Source organism: Mobula birostris, chromosome 7 (assembly GCF_030028105.1).
Source record: "Mobula birostris isolate sMobBir1 chromosome 7, sMobBir1.hap1, whole genome shotgun sequence".
NCBI lineage: Eukaryota > Metazoa > Chordata > Chondrichthyes > Myliobatiformes > Myliobatidae > Mobula > Mobula birostris.
The window spans coordinates 143,761,868-143,784,689 of record NC_092376.1 but is presented as its reverse complement, the minus strand read 5'-3'; the positions used below and the strand labels follow the sequence as shown (position 1 = coordinate 143,784,689).

Genomic DNA, 22,822 nt, shown 5'->3' with positions numbered 1-22,822 from the left:
TAAACAATATCTATAATAATAATATAATACAAAATAACCAGTCACGAGAGGCTACAAAACAAGAGAGAACAGAAACTAAGCACAACTGGCAAAAGGGTAAACTTTAGGCAGGGAAAGTGCCTGGTTGAGACCAGACAGTTTTACGAGTGAACAAGGACTGTGGTTAAATAGGCTGCAGGTGATGAGTCTGGTATAAGTGGCAGGTGAACCTGATTAGCTGGGTGGAGACTAGGAGGTGTCTGTGGGAGCAGGCCTGACAGAAATCAATGAGGATTGTGCTGGGCAGCCCTCAGGTGTTGCCACGCATCTGGCAACAACATAGCATGCCCGCAACTCATTAACCTTAACCTGGACATCTTTGGAATGTGGGAGGAAATCAGAGCACCCAAAAGAAACCCACACGTTCATGGGGAGAACATAGAAACTTCTTGCAGGTACCAGTAGGAACTGAACCCAGGTCAATGATCGCTGGCTCTATAATAGCTTTTTTATACACTGGAAACAAATTAATGTTATCATGAAATAAAACATCTACTATTACTACCTACTGCCTCCTGCACCCTCCTCCATCATTACAATGAGATACAGAACTCTACTCTACTCTAGTATCTTATTAACTACCCTGAGCTTTCCCACACTTTCCAGCAGATATTTCTGAATATAAATTAGGACTAAATAACCTTTACTGCCAATGGAAAAATCAGGTCACTATCCTTAGCCTGCTTGCACAACCTAGGATATTCTGAAGTCAATACAACACCTAAAATTCCATTTATCCATGGAGCTATTCATGAATAATGCACCATTTATTGACACAGCTACATTATTACTTGTCGTTAAACATTGGAAAGAACAAAAGATTGATTTTTATCCACTCAATATGCTAAATTCAGATTACTGTGTTGAAATAAAATCTATTCTGAAACAAAAAATGATGGATATAGTCAACAGTTCAGCAGAACCTGAAGATAGGGAAAGAATTAAAATTTCAGTGCAATAATGAAGTTTACTATTACAGCTAGCAGAAATGTACTTGGAAAAAATTAGAATATGAAGGAAGTGGTGATTTTATTAGGCAAAGATTTTAAGGGCTGCAGAAGCAAAGCAAGTAGAGTGGCAAAACACTTTTGAGGAGCTGATTGGCCCAAACTTGTTCCAAGGTTCTTAAAGAGCTATCATAGCATTAATTGGACTCACTACACACTTTCAATTATGAGAATATATTTAGAGCCAGTGAATTGTAAATAGCATAGGGCTCAGTCTGTGGAATAAATCTACAAAAGCTTTAACACACCAGGTTTTGCTTCTAAGATGGTTACAATTTTTGTCCATGAAATGTAAATACACACATAATTAAGTTTGCTATAATAGCACAGCGTTTTACCTCAGCAGACTAAATTCCAATTCTCAGCTACAAATTATAATCTCACTGCCACATAGCACAATTCTAACACAACATTTGTCCTTGACTGCTGTTACTATCAGCTTTCTGCAATGGACTGGCAGTTCAAAGTTGATCATTGCTGTTGTTGTAGAACAGTGAGAACAAAATGTACACCATTTCTTTCAACAGAAACACCATGAATATTAGATTTCTGTGGGAGGGCTGATAAAGGATTCAATTCTGTTCATGGCTATCTGAAAAAGTCAACTTCCATTTCAGTAATTGCATTATAGCACATTGCAGAGGTGACGAGATTTCTATTTTGCGGGAAAATCTGTTCTGTTAATTCAAAGTAACTTCTGTTTCCTTTGATGAAATTAATAAATCCAGTTAGCTTGAATGACCAAGTATACAGAAAGTTCAAGATTCAAGATTGTTTAATGCTATTTCCAGTACATAAATGCAAAGGAGAACAAAATAATTGTTACTCCAGATCTGATGCAGCACAAAAAAACACAATAAGGTAATGAACGCAATAAGTAAAAAACGCAAGTATTAGTACATAGCAATACACATCAAAGTTGCTGGTGAATGCAGCAGGCCAGGCAGCATCTCTAGGAACAGGTACAGTCGACGTTTCAGGCCGAGACCCTTCGTCAGGACTAACTGAAAGAAGAGTTAGTAAGAGATAAGCACTTTCAAATCTCTTACTAACCCTTCCTTCAGTTAGTCCTGACGAAGGGTCTCGGCCTGAAACGTCGACTGTACCTCTTCCTAGAGATGCTGCCTGGCCTGCTGCGTTCACCAGCAACTTTGATGTGTGTTGCTTGAATTTCCAGCATCTGCAAAATTCCTGTTATTAGTACATAGGATAGCTTATATACATAGATTGATTGCATGTACATAAAGTTACAGTAGGCACAAAAGTGCCTATACATAAGGTGGCTGACAGGAAATGATAAAGTAGCAGTGGTTGAGATGTGGAGGGGTGGGTTAGACCATAAGATATTGGAGCAGAAGTAGGCCATTCAGCCCATCAAGTCTGCCCCATCATTCAATCATGAGCTGATCCAATTCTTCCAGTCATCACTGCTCCCCTGCCTTCTCCCCATACCCTTTGATGCCCTGGCTAATCAAGAACCTATCTATCTCTGCCTTAAATGCACCCAGTCACTTGGCCTCCACAGCCACTCATGGCAACAAATTCCACAGATTTACCAGTTAACAGAAACACCTAGCTAAAAGATTATTTTCAATAAGTATAATTATTAATTACTACATTATTTTAGGTAACTAACCTTTTGAGCGCACATTAATTTCTTTTGTGCGCTGGTTGAAAAACGTGTGTGCGCGTGCGCACACGCACAGTTTAGAGGGAACATAGTTTACCACCCTCTGACTAAATGGGAAGAAATGTTGATCAGCCTTACTGCTTAGGAAATGTAGCTGTTTCTGAGCCTGGTGATCCTAGTGTGAATACAGTGGTCCATGAGCACCATGGATGGGATTCAACATGATGTTTCTGGCACTTATCTGTATACATGTCCTTGATGGCAGGTGGCTGGTACAGGTGATAAGTTGGCAGTTTTGACTACCCATTGTAGAGCCTTCCTGCCCACCGCAGTGTAGTTTCCATATGGTGCAGTGATGCAGCTTGTTAGGATGTTCTCTACTGTACATCTGTAAAATGATGTAAGTACAGGTTAGTATAAAGTGAAGGCAAAATTATTTTTTCACTACTACTATGAAAAAAATCCCAGAACAGAAGTACAACAACTTTTTCTAATTTCCTCTTAACAATGTTTTTCACACATTCAGAAGTCCATTTGGAATGGATCTATACTTTGTGGGAGTTTAAATATCTGCATTGCTAACTTACCTTCAATCAGAGGCTGCTATATAGGTCAATCAGAGATAGTGAAGTGCCTATCATTCCTATTTAACCTGATAATTGGATAAGGCTCCACTAGAACTTTCACCTTCTGTAAAATAAAATTTTGTTAGATGGTGTAAAATTTTGTACTAGATTCTGGGAAGGGATTTCTTGGAAACCTGTGCCACTGGAATACAATATCGATATTGTTCATCCGTTTTTTTCAGTGCAAGTGCTCAAGTTATACAAGTTATATTGATATTTAAGCTGCATTTCAATCCCTAGTGCTTCCCTTCATGTAATGAAACCTTGGCAAAAAAAAATTTGATTATTATAATTTTGCCTCATTTGAAACCATGGCAATTCGAAGTTTCCTGAATTTAACATTTTTTTTACATGTTTCAGTAAAAAGGCTTAAACCCTCGAATTTCAATTTTAGGTCATTAATTAGTTTGTAAAATAGATACATGCCATGTCCTCTGGTCAAATCAAAGCTTAAACTCTTAACATCAGAAAAGCAGCTGCAAAGTTCAGTTCAGGTGGATCGTTTTGGACTGGCGACAAAAAACTAGTCAGATGGCACACAAATCAGTGCTGTGGCATCAAATGTTTATATTCTACACCAATCATAGATGAAGACGCCAAGTATACTGTAACAAATAAGATCCCCAGAGAGATGGGTTAACATGTTGTAAATAATATAAAAGAGCCTCCAAAGAAATAACGATAGATTAAGTGAAAGGTAGGAAATGACAGATGAGAGTATAATGTAGGAAAATGTGATTAGATTACCTAATGAGAATTTTATATCGCCATTTACTGAGAAGTATTGTAAGGCCAGTGATGTTGCTGGACTCTCTGACGGTGGTGTCTGAAAAGAGGATGCTGTCCAAGTTGCATGCCATCTTGGACAATATCTCCCATCCACTACATAATGTACCGGGTGGGCACAGGAGTACATTCAGCCAGAGACTCAGTCCACCGAGATGCAACACAGAGCGTCATAGGAAGTCATTCCTGCCTGTGGCCATCAACTTTACAACTCCTCCCTTGGAGGGTCAGACACCCTGAGCCAATAGGCTGGTCCTGGACTTATTTCCTGGCATAATTTACATATTACTATTTAACTATTTATGGTTTTATTACTATTTATTATTTATGGTGCAACTGTAACGAAAACCAATTTCCCCCGGGATCAATAAAGTATGACTATGACAATGACTAACAAAATACCAGTAGAAATTAAATGGTTGAGGTAATGGATACGGTGAAAATTGATACAAAGTTTATGATGGAATGCCTTATTTTCCTTAAAATCAACAAATCACTGATCTGGATTATATGGAGTTGGAGATAATGGTAGGCCTTATCATAATCTCAGACATCCCACCCTGCAAAAACTCATTTCAGGGAGGTAGCACTATCAATATGCGGGAGACTCCCAGAACTTCCGGGAGAGGTGGGATATCTGCAATAGGGCAGCTCCTTAGCAGCCAGCCAGCTAGCTTATATCATGTTAGCTATGCTAATGAATCAATGACACCTGTTAAACTCACCTCAACATGTCTTTTACAGTCTTAACCCACCATGGGCAATAGAAAAGTCACCGTTGCAAACAGTGCAGCAAGCAACACTGTCATTATTTTGACCCCTATTAGGCAGGGGTACACTTTAAGGTAGTCTGGGGTGACTTACGTTTTATATATTTTTTTGGAACACTCTGCCACTCTGACTTTTTTTGGAACTCTCTTGCTCTTGCTCTCACTCTCTCTCCCTCGTGCGCGCGTTCTCTCGCTCGTGGTCGCTCTCTCTCGCGCTTGCTTTCTCGCTCTTGCTCTCGCTCTCTCTCTCTCTCTCCTGCACTTGCTTTCTCGCTCTCGCGCTCTCTCTCTCGTGGTCGCTCTCACTCGTGCTCGCTCTCTCGCGCGGTCTCTCACGCTCGCTCTCAAAAAAATCAATTTCCGGGACATTGTATATACTTTGCGGACATCAGGGAGTCACTATTAATATGCGGGAGACTCCCAGAACTTCCGGGAGAGGTGGGATGTCTGTAATCTTTTGAACACAGGTGCCACAGAATTTAAAAGAACTAGTGCCTAGCTGTCAGACTCAGTATCAAAGGTATATTGTATATGTGTGCCAAGCTCTGAACAGTCAACTTTGTTTTTTTTAGCTAAAGCAGTTGAGTTTGAGTTAAATCCAGCCTTGCTATCAGAGCTTGGCTCAGCACCAAGTCAATATGTTTTGCTCAGTGTTACAATATGTATCACTGTTCTTGATATCTAGTCAATATTTGGTCATGTGACCTCAAACAGATCAATATCATGTTTGAGTCTGTTATATTTACAGCACTGGTGGGTTCATATTCAAATGAAAAATATGTCAAGAGTTCAAGCACAGATTGGATTGGATTACTTGCAGTCAGATTGGGTTTAAGTTTTATATCCCAGTAACTACAGCCCAATCGGTTTAGCAGTAATAATGGAGAAGGTCAAGGAAACAATAATCAGGAAAGTTAACTGGCACTTAGCTAGGTTTGAATTAATTAAGGGTGGATGGATTTGTAAATCCATTACAGATCATAGTTGACCAACCAAATTAACTTAACAGAGAAGACTGATGGCAATGCATGCTGGCAACATGGATTTTAAAAATGTTTTCAAAAATGTACCACTTAAAAAGGTGTTTAATAACTTATGAAATAAAAAACATTAGTGCCAGCACAGGTAAAATATTGAGTCAATGCTAGAAAACAATGAGATGATACTAATCAATGCAGCAGGATATAAATTTTCAGAATGGGCAGAAAGGTGGCCAATCAAATATAATACAGGGAAATTGAGAAGATTTATATTGAAGGAGAGATAAGGAGAAAGGAAATAAAGAACAGCATGATTCTGAAGAGTGTTCAGGAAAAGAAAGACCCAAGGTTTATATGTATAAGTCTTTGAATGTGTCGGACATTTTGAGAGAGCAGGCAGCAAAACATTAAACTGCATTGAACTTCTATAAAGTTGTGGCTAATCCACAACAGATGCACTGTGTTTAGTTACAGTCCCCACACTTCAGGAGGGAAAGCGATGGCCCCTAGGAAGGTTCAAAGGAGTTAAACAACAATGTCTCATGATATGGACTACTTTAGCTATAAGTTAGGTATTGTGTTGTGCATCTTGGTCCAGAGAAATGTTGTTTCATTCGGTGATATACACGTACACAGTTGAATGACAATAAAATTGAACTTGAAACTGGAGCAAAAGAATTTGGGGAGATATGTGATGAAGGTGCACAAAATTAACAGATTTAGGTAAGACAAAAGTCAATTCAATTGGTTAATGGTTCAAGGGTTCTGACATTTATATGTAAAATTTGGGGCAAGAGAAACAGTGGGGACATGAGAAGGAACATCTTTCACTCAGTGAGTGGTAGTAACCTGAACTCACTTCCTGCTGTTGTGATAGAAACAAAGACAACCAAATGTTTGAAAAAGAGAACTGGAGGATATTTGAGGGAAATAAACTTGCAAGACTACAGGAATAATGTGCAAAGAATTTAACTGACAGCTCTTCAAAGGGGTAAGGACTTGGTCATTAATGACTACAGGCAAAGTTCAAGGGTCAGTGTAACTGTGTAAAAACAGGGCAAAGGGGAAACCTTCAACTAAAAGGGTTGCTCAAACTAACCACAGGCAGAGTGGAAGGTATGGTGTAACTAATGGGGGTAGACTATATATGGACAGGATATGGAGGTGTCTAGATGCAGGGACACTCTTACTAGTCATAGGATGGTTGTAGATAAATGTCTAAGCCATGTATTTGCAACATACAGTAGAAAATTGAAGCAAACACAGGCAGGATGCAAGGGATGGTCTACATAACAAGAAGATAGCTGCAGGAGAATGTCTAACCAACTACAGATAATGTATGGGGTGGTTCTGACAATAATTTCCATGATGTACTCTAGCTGATCATTTTTAATCTTCCCTGTTTGCAAGATTATTTGCCACTTATTTTGACAGTGAATAAAATGGCTGTAAAGTATAAACTGAACAAAAGTAGAAATCTATTACAATTGTCTAAGTCACCTCAAATTTTAGCAGTATACTTTAAATGAGATCCAAATGCAGGGCACCACCAAGAACCCGGCTCAGCTTTACCAAATTGTTAAACTATTTCATATGAAGTGCCTCATAATACTTAACAGATATATCTCAAAATTTCTGATCTTTGCAAGTTTTCTTGAAATTAGTAATAAAAAACGTACATTTCTATAGCAACTTGTTCAACCCTGGGTCATTCCAAAATGTTTTATAGCTAATGAAACATTTTGAAATGTAGTCGGTTTTACAATTCAGGGAAAAAAACTTTTGAAGATTCCTTTTATTTTGGAACCATTTTCTAAATCTGATTTAAAGAATTAAGAAAGGATTCAAATTAAATCTCCAAAATAATTTATTTTGTGTTTCAGCAACAATCCTCTTCAGAAAGCCAAAGATGGCAGGCACATCAATCACCCACAGAAAGGTAATAGCACAATTTTCACTTACTTTTAATAGTTAAATGCAGAACCAACACACAAGTATCAACCTCCTTCATCGGAACTGGAAGCAAGGGGTCAAAAGCTGGAATAAGAAGGTGGGGGGAGGGTCAGAGGGAGGGGTAGGAGTACAAACTGGCAAGTGAGATGCGAGACCAGATGAGGGGGATCGTGCGTGTCTGTTGGGAAAGGGAGGTGAAGTCAGAAGCTGGGAAGGGATAGGTGGAAGAGATAAAGGGCGAAAGAAGAAGGAATCTCAAAGGAGGGGGAAATGGACGATGGAATAAAGGGAAGGAGGAGGGAAACCAGAGGCAGGTGATGGGCAGGTGAGGAGAAGAAAAGGGGTGAGAGAGTAACCAGAATGTATCATGGAGAAAGAGGGTGAGGAGGGGAAATCACTGGAAGTTGGAGAAATCAATGCCAATGTCCATGTTGAGGCTACCTAGATGGAAAACAAGGTGATGCTTCTCCAACCTGAAATTTGCCCTATCATGACAATAGTGGAGGCCATGGACAGACATGTCAGAATGGGAATAGGAAGTTGAATTGAAATGGGTTGCCATCGAGAGATCTTGCTTTTTATAGTGGATAGAATGAAAGTGCTCCATAGAGCTATGTTGAGTCTCACTGATATCGAGGAGGCTGCACCGAGAGCCCTGGATACAACAGATGAACCTGACAGACTCGCAACTAAAGTGTCACCTCACCTGGAAGGACCTGAATGGTGAGGAGGGAGGAGGTTAGGGGCAAGTGTAGCAAGAGTTAGTTTGAAATAGAGCAGAAAAGACAACTCCTATGGAACAAATATCATACAATGTACTGTATTCTGGATAGAGAATAACTTGAATACTTACTGGTTTCACTTAGTTAATGTATTTTATACTTTAGAATATCTGGTTAGAGTCTGGAAATAACTGACAGCTCAGGGATTAGGAATATAAAATCTATGCAGGATGCATGGTTAAAAAAAGAATCAGGATTGCATAGTCAGACATAGCCATAAAAGTATAATCTGCATTGTAGAACAATGTGCATTATGTTCACACACATGAATACAATCTCAGTGAAAAGTATTTGTTTTTAAATGTGAACAGCTTGTTCCTAGTCACCCAGTTCCATTGTCAGATGCAAAATAGTACCATGATACAAAAACTCTATTATTTCTACAGGCAACGAGTTGGCTCCAGGGAGTTTGAAAATGAGGATGAATCAATCCAAGAGAAGCTTTTCCCTCCTCGCTTTTTACAGAAACCACATGAAAATATGATAATTCAGCAGTACGGGCTATGTCGAATTGATTGCAAGGTACAACATCCTCATTTAAAAACCCTTCATTTCCCGTGTTTAAAAAATAGATGTTTCAAACAGTCTGTAGGCTGTATTTTAATCTAGAACCAGTTTGTAAATTAAGGTCTGATGATAAGAACTGGACACAGAATCAGGCCATTTGCCCTTTTATACCCTCTTCCATTCAATAAGATTGTGGCTGATCTTTTACCATTTTCACTTTCCAACAGTAACTCCATGTTGCTCGTAATCTAAAAACCTACTGATCTTTGTTTTGAATATGCTCAGAAACAGAGCCTCCATGGCCTCAGTGGGTAATGAATTACAAAGAGTTACTGCCCCTTCTATGAAGGACGTCTTATCTCTGTTCTGAATCCCCATATTCTGAGACTGTGACAACCTCCACCCCTTACCTCTGCCAGGGGGGAAAAAAACTGAAGCAGATTGGGAAACCAGACCGCCCCACACCTACCTGTCAAGCTCCTCAAGAATTCTCTGCACTTCAGTGATTCGCCTCTTAGTCATCTAAGCTGAAGAGATTCAAGTCCATTCTCCGTACTTTGTCCTCATAAACCAAATGCACGATACAGTACTAAATATCAGTCAGCTGAGTCTCTGCTACACTCCCGCTGGAACAAGTATATTCTTTCTTTGGTAGGGAGACCAAACCTGCACATGATATTCCAAATGCAGTCTCAACTGCACTCTATATGCTGGAGCAACACAGCTCTTTGCTCGTACTAAGACTCTTTTGCAATAAAGGCTAACATGTTATTTGCCTTCCAAATTGCTTGCTGTTTCCATGTGGTAACTTTCTATGATTTTGTTTACAGAGACACCCAGGCTCTGAATCCCATCTTTTAAAAATACTCTTCCTTTTTATTTTTTATTAAAAATGGGCGACCTCACATTTTTCTACTTTATATTCTATATACCTGTTCTCATCCCTTCACTTAACCTGACTATATTGCCTAAAATCTCCCTTCAATTTCCACACAGCCCATGCTGTGAACTTAGTATCATCTGCAAACATTAATAAATTACATTTGATCCTAGCAAGCAAATCATTCATATAGATTATTACCAGTCAAGGCAGTAGCAATAATCTCTGCAGCAACCAGGTCACTGCCACCCAACATCGTTTAATCCCTCTCTATTCTCTTTCTGTTATCCAATCGGAAATCTTTAAAAGTACATATTACAACTCAGTACCATATGCTCTAATTTTATCAAAATTTTTTGTGTGACACTTTATCAAAGACCTTCTGAATACCAGATATACCATATCAACTAAATTACTCTTTTCTACCAGTTACAACTTCAAAAATTCCAAAAATATTTGTCAACATTAGTTCCCTTTCACACATCCTCTGCCTAAACCTATTATTATTTCCAAAGTGCCTGTTGCCATTTAGTACATAATAGATTTCATTATTTCTTCTACTACTAATGTCAGTTTATAGTCTCTGTTTTGCACATGATGTTCAAAATGTGTTTTCCAGATTAGGTGATCAACTTTAGGTGCAGTAGCACCCGTGTTCAGTCGCAGGTTTGAGCTTTCTATTGCCTGCCATTTTAATTTTCCGTTCCACTGTAATTGATAGGGTAAAATTGCAGTCAGTGGGATGAGTTGAAGGGTAACATGGGAGCAAAATTAAAATGGATGACAAACACAGGTGTTAGATTTAATGCACACAGTATACAGAATTAGGTAGGTGAACTTGGAGCACAATTTGCAATTGGCATGTGTGACGTTGTGGTTATCACTGAGTTATGGCTGAAAGAAGATCATAGTTGGGAGCTTAACATTCAAAGATACATCTTGTATTGAAAGAACAGGCAGGTAGGCAAAGGGGGCGGGATGGCCCTGTTGGTAAAAAATCAAATACAAGTCCTTAGAAGGAGGTAACATAGGATTGGAAGATGTAGATCCTGTGGGTAGAATTAAACAACAAGGGTAAAAAGGCCGTGTTAGGAATTGTATACAGGCCTCCAAATAATAGCCAGGATGTGGGATACAAATTCAGAATCAGAATCAGGTTTATTATCACCGGCATGTGACGTGAAATTTGTTAACTTAGCAGCAGCAGTTCAATGCAATACATAATCTAGCAGAGAGAAAAAAAAGTAAATAAAATAAAACTAATAATAATTAATAAACAAGTAAATCAATTATGTATATTGAATGGATTTGGAAAAAAGTGCAAAAACAGAAATACTGTATATTAAAAAAATGTGAGATAGTGTTCAAAGATTCAATGTCCATTTAGGAATCGGATGGCGGAGGGGAAGAAGCTGTTTTTGAATCACTGACTGTGTGCCTTCAGGCTTCTGTACCTCCTATCTGATGGTAACAGTGAGAAAAGGGCATGCCCTGGGTGCTGTATGTCCTTAATAATGGACGCTGCCTTTCTGAGACAGTGCTCCCTGAAGATGTCCTGGGTACTTTGTATGCTAATACCCAAGATGGAGCTGACTAGACTTGCAACCCTCTGCAGCTTCTTTCGGCCCTGTGCAGTAGCCCTGCCCCACCCCCACCCCCATACCAGACAGTGAAGCAGCCCGTCAGAATGCTCTCCACGGTACCACTATAGAAGTTTTTGAGTGTACTTGTTGACAGGCCAAATCTCTTCAAACTCCTAATAAAGTATAGCCGCTATCTTGCCTTCTTTATAACTCATCAATATTTTGGGACCAGGTTAGATCCTCAGAGACCTTGACACCCAGCAATTTGAAATTGCTCACTCTCTCCACTTCTGATCCCTCTATGAGGATTAGTGTGTGTTCCTTCATCTTACCCTTCCTGAAGTCCACAATCAGCTCTTCCGTCTTACTGACATTGAGTGTCAGGTTGTTGCTGTGGCATCTCTCTGCTAGTTGGCACATCTCATTCCTGTACGCCCTCTCGTCACCACCTGAGATTCTACCAACAATGGTTGTATCATCAGCAAATTTATAAATGTTATTTGAGCTATGCCTAGCCACACAGTCATGGATATAGAGACAGCAGAGCAGTGGGCTAAGCACACACCACTGGGGTGCGCCAGTGTTGATCGTCAGCGCGAAGGATATGTTATCACCAATCCGGACAGATTGTGGTCTTCCGGTTAGGAAGTTGAGGATCCAATTCCAGAGGGCAGTACAGAGGCCCAGGTTCTGCAACTTCCCATTCAGGATTGTGGGAATGATGGTATTAAATGCTGAGCTATATTCATCCTGACGTAGGTGTTTGTGTTGTCCAGGTGGCCCAAAGCCATGTGGAGAGCCATTGAGATTGCCTCTGCCATTGACCTATTGTGGCGATAGGCAAATTGCAATGGGTCCAGGTCTTTACTGAGGCAGGAATTCAGTCTAGTCATGACCAACCTCTCAAAGCATTTCATCACTGTGGATGTGAGTGCTACTGGACGATAGTCATTAAGACAGCCCACACTATTCTTCTTAGGCACTGGTATAATTGTTGCCTTTTTGAAGCAAGTGGGAACTTCCACCCATTGCAGTGAGAGGTTGAAAATATTCTTGAATACTCCCGCTAGTTGGTTGGCACAGGTTTTCTGAGCATTACCAGTTACTCCATCGGGACCTTCCGCCTTGCGAGGGTTCACTCTCTTTCAAGACAGCCTCTGAGACAAAGATCACAGTGTCATCAGGTGCAGCAGGGATCTTCACAGCTGTAGTTGTGTTCTCCCTTTCAAAGCGTGCATAGAAGGCATTGAGTTCATCTGGTAGTGAAGCATCGCTGCCATTCATGCTATTGGGTTTCACTTTGTAGGAAGTAATGTCTTGCAGACCCTGCCAGAGTTGTCGTGCTTCCAATGTCACCTCCAACCTTGTTGAAATTGTCTCTTTGCCCTTAAAATAGCCCTCCACAAACCATACCAGGTTTCCTAGTACAGGCCTGGGTTGCCAGACTTGAATGCCACAGATCTAGCCTTCAGCAGACGACGTACCTCCTGGTTCATCCACAGCTTTTGGTTTGGAACGTACAGTAAGTCTTTGTGGGCACATACTCATCCACACAGGTTTTAATGAAGTCAATACCAACTGCAGCATACTCATCTAGGTTCGAAGATGAATCCCTGCATACAGTTCAGTCCATCAATTCAAAGCAGTCCTGTAGGTGCTCCTGTGCTTCCCATGTCCATACCTTCTTTGTCCTCACTGCTGGTGCTGCAGTCTTCAGTCTCTGCCTATACTCAGGGAGTAGAAGTACAGCCAGGTGATCAGACTTCCCGAAGTGAGGGCATGGAATAGCACGTAGGCATTCTTGATGGTGGTGTAGCAATGGTTTAGTGTGTTGTTTCCTCTGGTATTGCAAATGATCTGTTGATGGTAGTTGCTTTGTGATTTTGTGAGACTTGCCTGGTTAAGATCTCCCAAAACGATGGTGAAGGCGTTACGGTGCGCTGTTTCGTGCATGTTGATCCCATTACTCAGATCACCTAAAGCCTGCTTGACATTGGCCTGAGGTGGAATGTAGACTGCTACCAAAATGACCCCAGAGAACTCCCGTGGTAGTTAAAAAGGACGGTACTTTACTGCTGAATATTCCAGATCTGGTGAGCAGAATTGGGACAACACTGATATATTTGTGCTCCAAGAAGAGCTGATCATGAGGCATACTCCTCCTCCTCTGCTTTTGAGAGACTATAGATCTATCCTGATGGTGCATAGTAAACCCGTCGATCTGGATCACTGCATCCAGTACGGTGGAAGGGGTTAACCAGGATTCCATGAAACAAAGGACACACACGGTCCTAATATCCCTCTGATTCAGCCCCTAGCTCTGAGATCATCAATTGTATTCAACAGAGGCTGCACATTCGCCAGCAAGATAGTCAGTATAGGGAGTTTAAAACCCCATTTCTTTAAACGCACTTGTAACCCAGATCTACACCTGCGCTTCCTCCGAGGTGTCCTCCGTGGGCAATTCCGACCACAATCGGTACTGTTTCTGTCGGTTTTAAGCAGCAATAGTTTGTTTAAACACATTAAGACATCTTTGTTGACCGTACAGACCTTGGAAGCAGTTGTACTTTTTAGCTGTATCAGGCTGAAATGGGAATATTTAATCTCATCCATTGAGAGTACTGCTGCTACTCGAGTCGCCCCTAGGCGCCCCAGAAGTGGTTCACAACCGCTTGGGAGATAGAAGTAGCATGCAAAAAGGGAAATGTTACGATACTCACAGGGGATTTCAATATGCAGGTAGATTGGGAAATTCAGTTGGTGCTGGATCCCAAGAGAAGGAATTTGTAGAATGCTTTTTTTAGAGCAGATTGTGGTTGAACCCCTAGGGGAAAGGTAATTCTGAACTGAGCATTGTGTAATGATCCAAATTTGATCAGGGAGCTTAGGAGAAAGACCCTTAGAAGACAGTGATAATAACATGATAGAAGTCACCCTGCAGTTGAAAGGGAGAAGCTAAAGTCAGATGTATGAGTATTACAGTAGAGTAAAGGAAAATACAGAGGCATGAGAGAGGAGCTGGCCAAAATTGATTAGAAAGGGACATGAGCAGGGATGACAGCAGAACAACAATGGAGTTTCTGAGGACAATCGGAAAGCACATGACAGATAACATCCCAAAGATCAAAGATTCAAAGGTTCATTTATTATCTAAGTATGTATCCATATACAACTCTGAAATTTGTCTTCTCCAGATAGCCACAGAGAGAAACATCAAACCCACACTGCCCACACACAAAGAACAACGGCATCCTGATCATCAACCTTCAAAAAACCCTCCCCCCGCACAAAACCAAACAGGAACATCGACCCCCCCCAAAAAAAAACCCTCCCCTGCACAAAAAGACTAACAGAACATCAACCCCCAATCATCCTCCCCTCGCGCAACAAAGCAGGAGAGGAACAGGGATAAAAAACACAGAATATAAAATCTATAAGTCTGAAAAAGATCACAGTCCATAGATGCAACAGTCCAATCCATAAACACAAAACCATGATACCACCCTCTGATATCACTGACATTCATCAAAACAGAGGGACACCACATGAGGCAGAGAGGCCTATCCGCCTGCCACAGCAAGCCACACAGCTATAGGCCACTCAGATTCATTCCCCAGCAGCAAACAAAAGGAAGGCAATCATCACTGAACTCTTGCTCGCCTTCAGCATTCGCCTCAATGTTTCAATCAGCGATGAAGAAATATTCTAAAGGGAGGATGAGGCAACTGTGGAGGTCAAGAACAGCTTAAAAGCAAAGAAGAGGGCATACAATATAGCAAAAATCAGTGGGAAGTTAGAAGATTGGGAAGCTTTTAAAAATGAATAGAGGGCAACTAAAAATTCAAAGAGAGAAACGAAGAATTATGAAGGGAAGCTAGCAAACAATATAAAAGAGGATACAAAAGTTTTTTCAAATATATAAAGTAAAAGAGAGGCGCAATTGGATATCAGACCGCTGGAAAGTAATGCTGGAGAGGTAGAAATGGGGGACAATGAAAAGTTGGAGGAACTTAATATGTATTTCACATCAGTTTTCACTATGGAAAACAAGAGCGTTATGCCAGAAATTCGAAAGTGTCAGGGGGCAGAAGTAAGTGTTTTTGCTGTTTTTTCACACAGAGGGTTGTGGTTCTGTGGAATGCTCTGACTCAGAAGGCAGTGGAGGCCAATTCTCTGGATTCTTTCAAAAAAGAGTTAGATAGAGCTCTTAAAGATAGCGGAGTGAAGGGATATGGGGAGAAGGCAGGAAAAGGGTACTGATTGTGGATGATCAGCCATGATCACAGTGAATGATGGTGCTGGCTCAAAGGGCTGAATGGCCTGCTCCTGCACCTATTGTCCATTGTCTGTTACTAAGGAGAAGGTGCTTGAGAAGATGAAAGGTTTGAAGGTAGATAAGTCACGTGAACCAGATGGTGTACACCTCAGGGTTTTGAAAGAGGTAGCTAACGAGACTGTGGAGGCATTAATAATGATCTTTCAAGAATCACTGGATTCTGGAATGGTTCTGGAAGACAGGAAAATTGCAAATGTCACTTCACTCTTTAAGAAGGGAAGAAGGCAGAAGAAAGGAAATTATAGGCCAGTTAGCCCAACTTCAGTGGTTAGGAAGATGTTGGGAGTTCACTTTTAAGATGAGGTTTCAGGATATTTGGAGGCACATAATAAAATAGGTGAAAATCAGCAAGGTTTCTTTAAGGGGTAATCTTGCCTGACATATTTTGTTGGAATTCTTCAAGGAAATAACAGGCAAGATAGACAAAGGCGTCAGTGGACCTTGTTTACTTGGATTTTCAGAAGACTTTGACAAGGTGCCACACATGAGGCTGCTTAACAACATAAGAGTCCATGATATTACAGAAAGGATACTAGTATGGATAGAAGATTGACTGAATGGCAGGAGGCAAAGAGTGGGAATAAAGGGAGCCTTTTCTGGTTGACTGCTGTAGACCAGTGGTTTCCACAGGGGTCGATGTTGGGACTGCTTCTTTTCTCATGTGAATGATTTGGATGATGAAATTCCTTGCATTGTGGTCTCGTTTGCGGGCAATACAAAGATAGCTGGAAGGGCAAGTGGTGTTGAGGAAGCAGGGAGTCTGCAGAAGGACTTGGACAGATTGGGAAAATGGGCAAAGAAGTGGCAGATGTAATACGGCAGATGCAAGTGGCAGAAGTATGCCCACAGAAAATGTATCTCAGAGTTGTATGTGGTGACATGCATGTACTCCGATAATATAGTGAAGTGTATGGGCATGCACATCGGTAGAAGGAATAAAGGCATAGACTGTTTGAGAAAATTCAAAAATCAGAGTTACAAAGAGACTTGGGAGTCCTTATGCAGGATTCCCTAAAGGTTAACTTGCAGGGTGAGTCAGTAGTGAGGAAGTCAAATGCAATGTTGGCATTCATTTTGAAAGGACTAGAATATAAAAACAAGTATGTAATGCTAAGGCTTTATAAAGCACAGATGAGGCCTCACTTGGAGTATTGAGAGCAATTTTGGGCCCCTTATCTTCAAAAAGATGTGCTGGCATTGAGAGGGTTCAAAAGGAGGGTCACGTGAATAATTTCATGAGTGAAAGGATTAACATATAAGGAGTGTTTGATGCCTCTGGGCCTGTACTCGCTGGAGTTTAGAAGAATGAGGGGGGATTTCATTGAAATCTATTGAAATATCTGGATAGAGAGGAAGTAGGGAGAATATTTCCTATAGTGGGTCAGTCTAGGAACAGAAGGCACAGCCTTAAGCCAGAGGGACATCCATTTAGAACAGAGATGAGAAGGAATTTCTTTAGCCAGTGGGGGAATGAATCTGTGGAAATCTTTGCCACAGATGTCTGCAGAGGCCAAGTCGTTAAGTATATTTAAAGTGGAGGTTACCAGGTTCTTGGTTAGTCAAGATGTCAAAGGTTACAGGGAGAAGGTAGAAGAATGGGGTCAAAAGAGATAATAAATCAGCCATGATGAAATGGCAGAGCAGACCCAACAGGCCAAATGACCTAATTCTGCTCCTATGTCTTATGGAACTCTTATAAAATCTTACTTTCCAAAGTTCTCCTTTCCTTTACAGCCTATGATGAATTTTCAGATTTCTTTATGAGATGGGAGGCCATTCAGCCCATCGAGTCTAGGCTGGCTTTCAGAGCAATTCCATTCCCCATTTATTTCTTGCAACCCATCCTCCAACACATGCCCATTAACAGCCCCGTGCACTCTCCATTCTACTAGCACCCAAGACAACTTACAGTTACCAATTCACCTCAAACCAGGAATGTGGAAGGAAACTGGAGTACTCAGTGCAAATTATGAGGTCATAGAGAGGACAGACAAATGCCACTCAGATACCACCGGATCCATGAGATACATAAATTACAAGCATTGATGTGCATTTTGCATAAGCAATATAATTCAGATATTAAACATTAAAAAATGCAGATACTGGAAATCTGAGCTAAAAATAGAATAAAGCTATAACACTCAGCAGGCCATGAAGAATCTTTCAAGAGAAACAAGCAAGTTAATATTCTAGGTGTGGATCTTACAGCAGCAATATTACAGATTAAGATCCTACTTCGCTGTTCTCTTCACAGATGCTACCTACCAAGTGCTTCCAGCATTATGTATTTTAATTTAATGTTTATTTTAATCCAAATGAAAATTCATGATACTTCTTGTAGGATTATCTATCCTTTCTTCCTCACATTATAAAACAGATGCTAAAAAAATTAACACTCACAATTCCCTTTACTAGATATTCTGTAAGTGTTTGCAACAGTAACAAAACAGCTTCTCGCTTGGTGATTAATGCATGATGGTTCTGTCAGCTGTGTAAAACATGTACATATATTTCAGGACCTTAATTAGCACATTTCTTGTTGCATTTACAGGTCAGTGGATTGCCACCTCCAGAACTTATGTGGTATTTAAATGGACAACCTGTTGAACAGGATATGGGTCATAAAATGCTTGTGTCGGGAAAAGGTATACATTCACTCATTATTGATGCAGTCACAGCAAGGGATGCCGGACTGTATGAATGTATAGCCGTCAATCGTGCTGGCCAGAGCAAGTTTACAGTTCATCTTGAAGTTGAAGGTGAGTGTATTCATTAAATGTTTGATAGCACAAAAGAAAACTGTACATATATTTGAAGGAGAATTACCTTTCTTGACAATTTGCCAAAATATAATTTTAGTGGCTTCTTGAAATGGATGTGTTAAGGATGCTCTCAAATCTAGAAAAAAAAATTAAGTCATATGCTGCATTTATAGTTAATATGAAGAAATCCATTTTCTAAACTTGCACTTTGATATACTAACACGTCATCCTAAAATTGCTCGTCCTACTATTTTAGCAAAATTATTAAACACCATCACTCAAATGAGGAACAAATTAAACAAATGGAAAAAGTATGTAGATATTTGTATCACATTATGAAATTTCAAGGCTATTGTATTCAAAGATTTTAGGGACACAATGATTACAGCATTTTACAACCTTCTTCAAATTTTTACTAATTCCCTCCACATATATGGGAATCAAATTTGGGAATGATACACTGGCCCTGGAGAGCTCTCGCTAGAATGAAATATGAATTAATAGACTTTAATAGTGAGGGCAGATTAGGCTCATATACTCTCAACTGCAGAAGGCTAAAGGATTACAGTATCTCATTTTTAAAATGATGTGATAGAGCACTTATAGAAAATGATGTCCAGTGTAATGAGGCAGGTTAAGAGCTAAGCTTTTCAGGGCTGATGTCAGAAAGCAATTCTTCACCCAAACTTTGATAGAAATCTGGAACTACTCCCTCAAAACGCTCTTGCCGCCAGGTCAACTGAAAATTTCCAAGCTGAGAACAGGCGTTTGTTAAACTATTATCAATAATGGAACCAAGTAGAAGGAAACATAGATAGTCTTATTCAATCAGGCTCCTCTATCTGTTGTCTTTTTGTCTAATGTTGAATTAGTTATTGAAGAGCTTAATTTTAGCTACAGCAAAGTAGATAATTATGTTAGAATGGTTGCATCTTTTCTTCCATTTTACAAAAAAATATATAATGAGGGTAATATTAACTGACTTACCAGCTAGGAAGCTGGTAGGATCATGTCAGCCATCCAAGTAATCCAAATTTTTTTTTACATAAGTCAATATAAAGTAAAATCAAATGAAATGTAGAACAGGTAAATGACTCAAACTCATTAGGACCCCATCCATTGGATTAAGATAAAATTATCCTTTTAATTGGTTCTATTGGTGAATCAGCATTGGGTGATACAACTACAGTTTAGAAATTTCATAGAAAAGTAATGAATTTGAATTTGTAGATTGCTAATTTTGGCAAATGATTAATAATACAAATTCTTTTCTTAAAGTAAGGGAAATGGTAAGAGCACCAGAATTTATCTATAAACTCCAGAATTCCAGAGCCATTGAAGGAGGAAATGTCAAGCTGGAATGTCAGGTGACAGGAGAGCCAAGGCCAGTAATCTTCTGGAGAAAAGATCACGAAATGATCAAACACAGCACAGACAGGATCAGGTAATCACAATTTTCTGTAATCTATAGGAGGTTAGCGGAAATAAATGAGAAACGGCATTGACACATTTAAGTCTGCCCGTTATTTGCCTGCTGCCACTTGGGTTGTGAAGAGTGCACATAGGTTCATTCTTAAATGGTATTCATCCCTCACAAGCAAACATTGTCAAATGTACTTTTGGAATGAGGACTCCTTGCAATCAGTGATCCAACTTCATATTTCTTAATATCGTTGATTAACAAAAGTATGTTAATCTCTGATTTAGAAAAAAATGGTCTGGAAACACTCAACAGGCTGAAATGGTAAATTCTAGACTTTCCACAAATGCTGCCTAGATTGTTAAATCCAGCACTTTATGTTTAAGTTTCAGGTTTCAAGCATTGCAATGATTTGATTGACATATATTAATCTTGGTTTAATATACTCAATATGCCTAGCATAAATTGCTGTGTTTCAAAGACAATTGTATGCTTCTATCAATCCTGCAAAGCAGAAATATTTACCAAGTTCACTCCTGAAAGCCCAACTTTAACTTTTGGTCATTGCATCCACATTCTAAACTTCACAGCCATCAAAAGTAACTACCTTATCAGTTGTTCTTTGACAAGTTGCCACATAAAAGGATTAATGTATACATTAAAAGTCCATATCAGAAGCAGTGTGTTAGAATGGATGGTAACATGCTGCCTCACAGAAAACAGGGTGGAATAAATGGATAGTGTTTAGCCTAGATGCAGATCAATTCTCAAATTGTTCTCTATTTACTTTAATGATCTAGAGAAAAGGAACACTGTGTAAGGCATCCAAACTTGTTGATGATATGAAAACAAATGGAAGCACATGTTGTAGTAAGGAAGGTGGCATCTTTCATCAAGGTCCCACACCATATTAACCATGCCATGTTCTCGATGTTGTCATCAAGCAGAGAGTACAGGACCTTGAAGATTCACACTTCAATGTTCAACTTCAGCTTCTTCCTCATTTAAATTTATGTTAACTTATATTTGTCCTTTTCTTGTAATGTACTGTGCTGCTGCAAATAGCTAATTTTCATGGCATTTATACCCTGTATATGCCTATGACAACAATAAAATTGAACTTGAATACCGAGACCCTACAACAGGACATAATGGATTGAGTGAATGGGCAAAGGACTGGCAAATGGAATTTAATGTGGGGAAGCACTTTGATAAAGGGAATAAAAGGCAGATGATTATCTAAATGGGGTGAGACCCCAAGGCAGTGAAATACAGAGGGATCTGAGTGTTCTAGGTCAAGAATTACGAAAAATCTATCAGGCAGGTTCAATAGGTAGTTCAGAAGGCAAGCAGCACTTTGGCATTCATTGCAAAGAGGTTGGAATTTAACAATAGGAAGGTTCTATTCTATTACACAGGGTGTGGTGATGCCTCATCGAGGATACTGATAACAGTTATGTTCCACTCACTCTAAAATTAATACATTTGTTGGAGAAACTACAAAGGAAATTCACCAAGCTAATTCCTGAGATGAGAGTGTTGTCCTACCAAGAGTGACCAAGTAATTTGGGCTTGCATTTGCATGTTTTCATAAGTGGGAAGGTCTTGAATAAGGGAACATAATTACAAGATAGGAGGCCAATAAGTTTCTATCCTCAAAGAGGGAAAAGAATCCCTGAAAATCTCTGCCCTGAAGAGATTCAACTTCCGCATTGCAAGCTGGATCATTACAAGTATTTAAAGTGGAGGTTGATAATTAGATGATAGAATCATATTAAATGGTGAGGCAGGTTTGAAGGGCATGCTGGCCTACTCCTGGTCCTATTTTGGACCATAAGACATAGGAGCAGAAACAGGCCATTGAGTCCACTCCACCATTGCATTATGGCTGATTCATTATCCCTCTCAACCCCATTTACTTACTCTAGTAAATGTGTGCTGGCCCTCTCCAAGGCCGATTTATATCATGCCAAGCAGAACTCTCAGTATTTCTGCTTGACCTAAGATTTGCTTGTCCATTTGCCTCAGGTTGACACATTTACTTCATCCATTAATTCATGCATTTCATCCATTAAAGTTTTTCACTTTAATAAAAGGCAATTTAAACAAGGATTTTTAAATTTTTTTTAGGATATACCAAACCAATGAAGGTAAAGTTGGCCTTGAAATTTTTCCTGTTGATAAACGTGATGGTGGATGGTATACTGTGTCTGCACAAAATGAAGCTGGATCAACAATCTGCACAGCAAGATTGGATATTGCCTGTGAGTTGCCTTCAACAATATATTGCAAAGTACAAGGAAGTCAGAAAAATCTGCAGAAGACTTTTCTTCTGCTTTGTTCAGATATGATTTTCTATAAATTACTAGCAAATAATAATCTACCAAATACCAGACTGGTACGATGGCCTTTATGTCCAGCCAAACCAAGCTGATAAAGAAGGTATCAAGCAAATGCCAAGCCCCTTATTTTCACATACACTCAGTTGTCACTTTATTAGGTACCTTCTGTACATAATAAAGTGCCCATTGAGTGTATGTTTGTGATCTGTTGCTGCTGTAGCCCATCCGCTTCAAAATGTGATGAGCTGCCATTCAGAGACGCTCTTCTGCACACCACTGTTGCAGAAGTGTGTGGTTACTTGAGTTACTGTGACCCTCCTGTCAGCTCTGACCTCTCTTACTAACAAGGCATTTTCACCCAAAGAACTGCCACTCACTGGGTGTTTTTACACTATTCTTTATAAATTCTAGAGACT

General features: G+C 39.8%; 1 protein-coding gene across 5 annotated transcripts in view; it reads left to right on the top strand.

The window, feature by feature from the left end:
- The window catches only part of LOC140200477 (myotilin-like), a 160,256-nt gene that overhangs the window by 134,663 nt on the left and 2,771 nt on the right, over positions 1–22,822 (top strand). For 4 of the 5 annotated variants that reach the window (XM_072263851.1, XM_072263849.1, XM_072263852.1 and 1 more), the window contains 5 exons: positions 7,722–7,777; positions 8,960–9,095; positions 18,434–18,641; positions 19,923–20,088; positions 22,195–22,328. In XM_072263851.1, coding sequence (XP_072119952.1) covers positions 7,722–7,777; positions 8,960–9,095; positions 18,434–18,641; positions 19,923–20,088; positions 22,195–22,328 — 700 coding nt within the window. The remainder of the gene's footprint in view (positions 1–7,721; positions 7,778–8,959; positions 9,096–18,433; positions 18,642–19,922; positions 20,089–22,194; positions 22,329–22,822) is intronic. The other variant, XM_072263853.1, reaches the window with a different exon arrangement.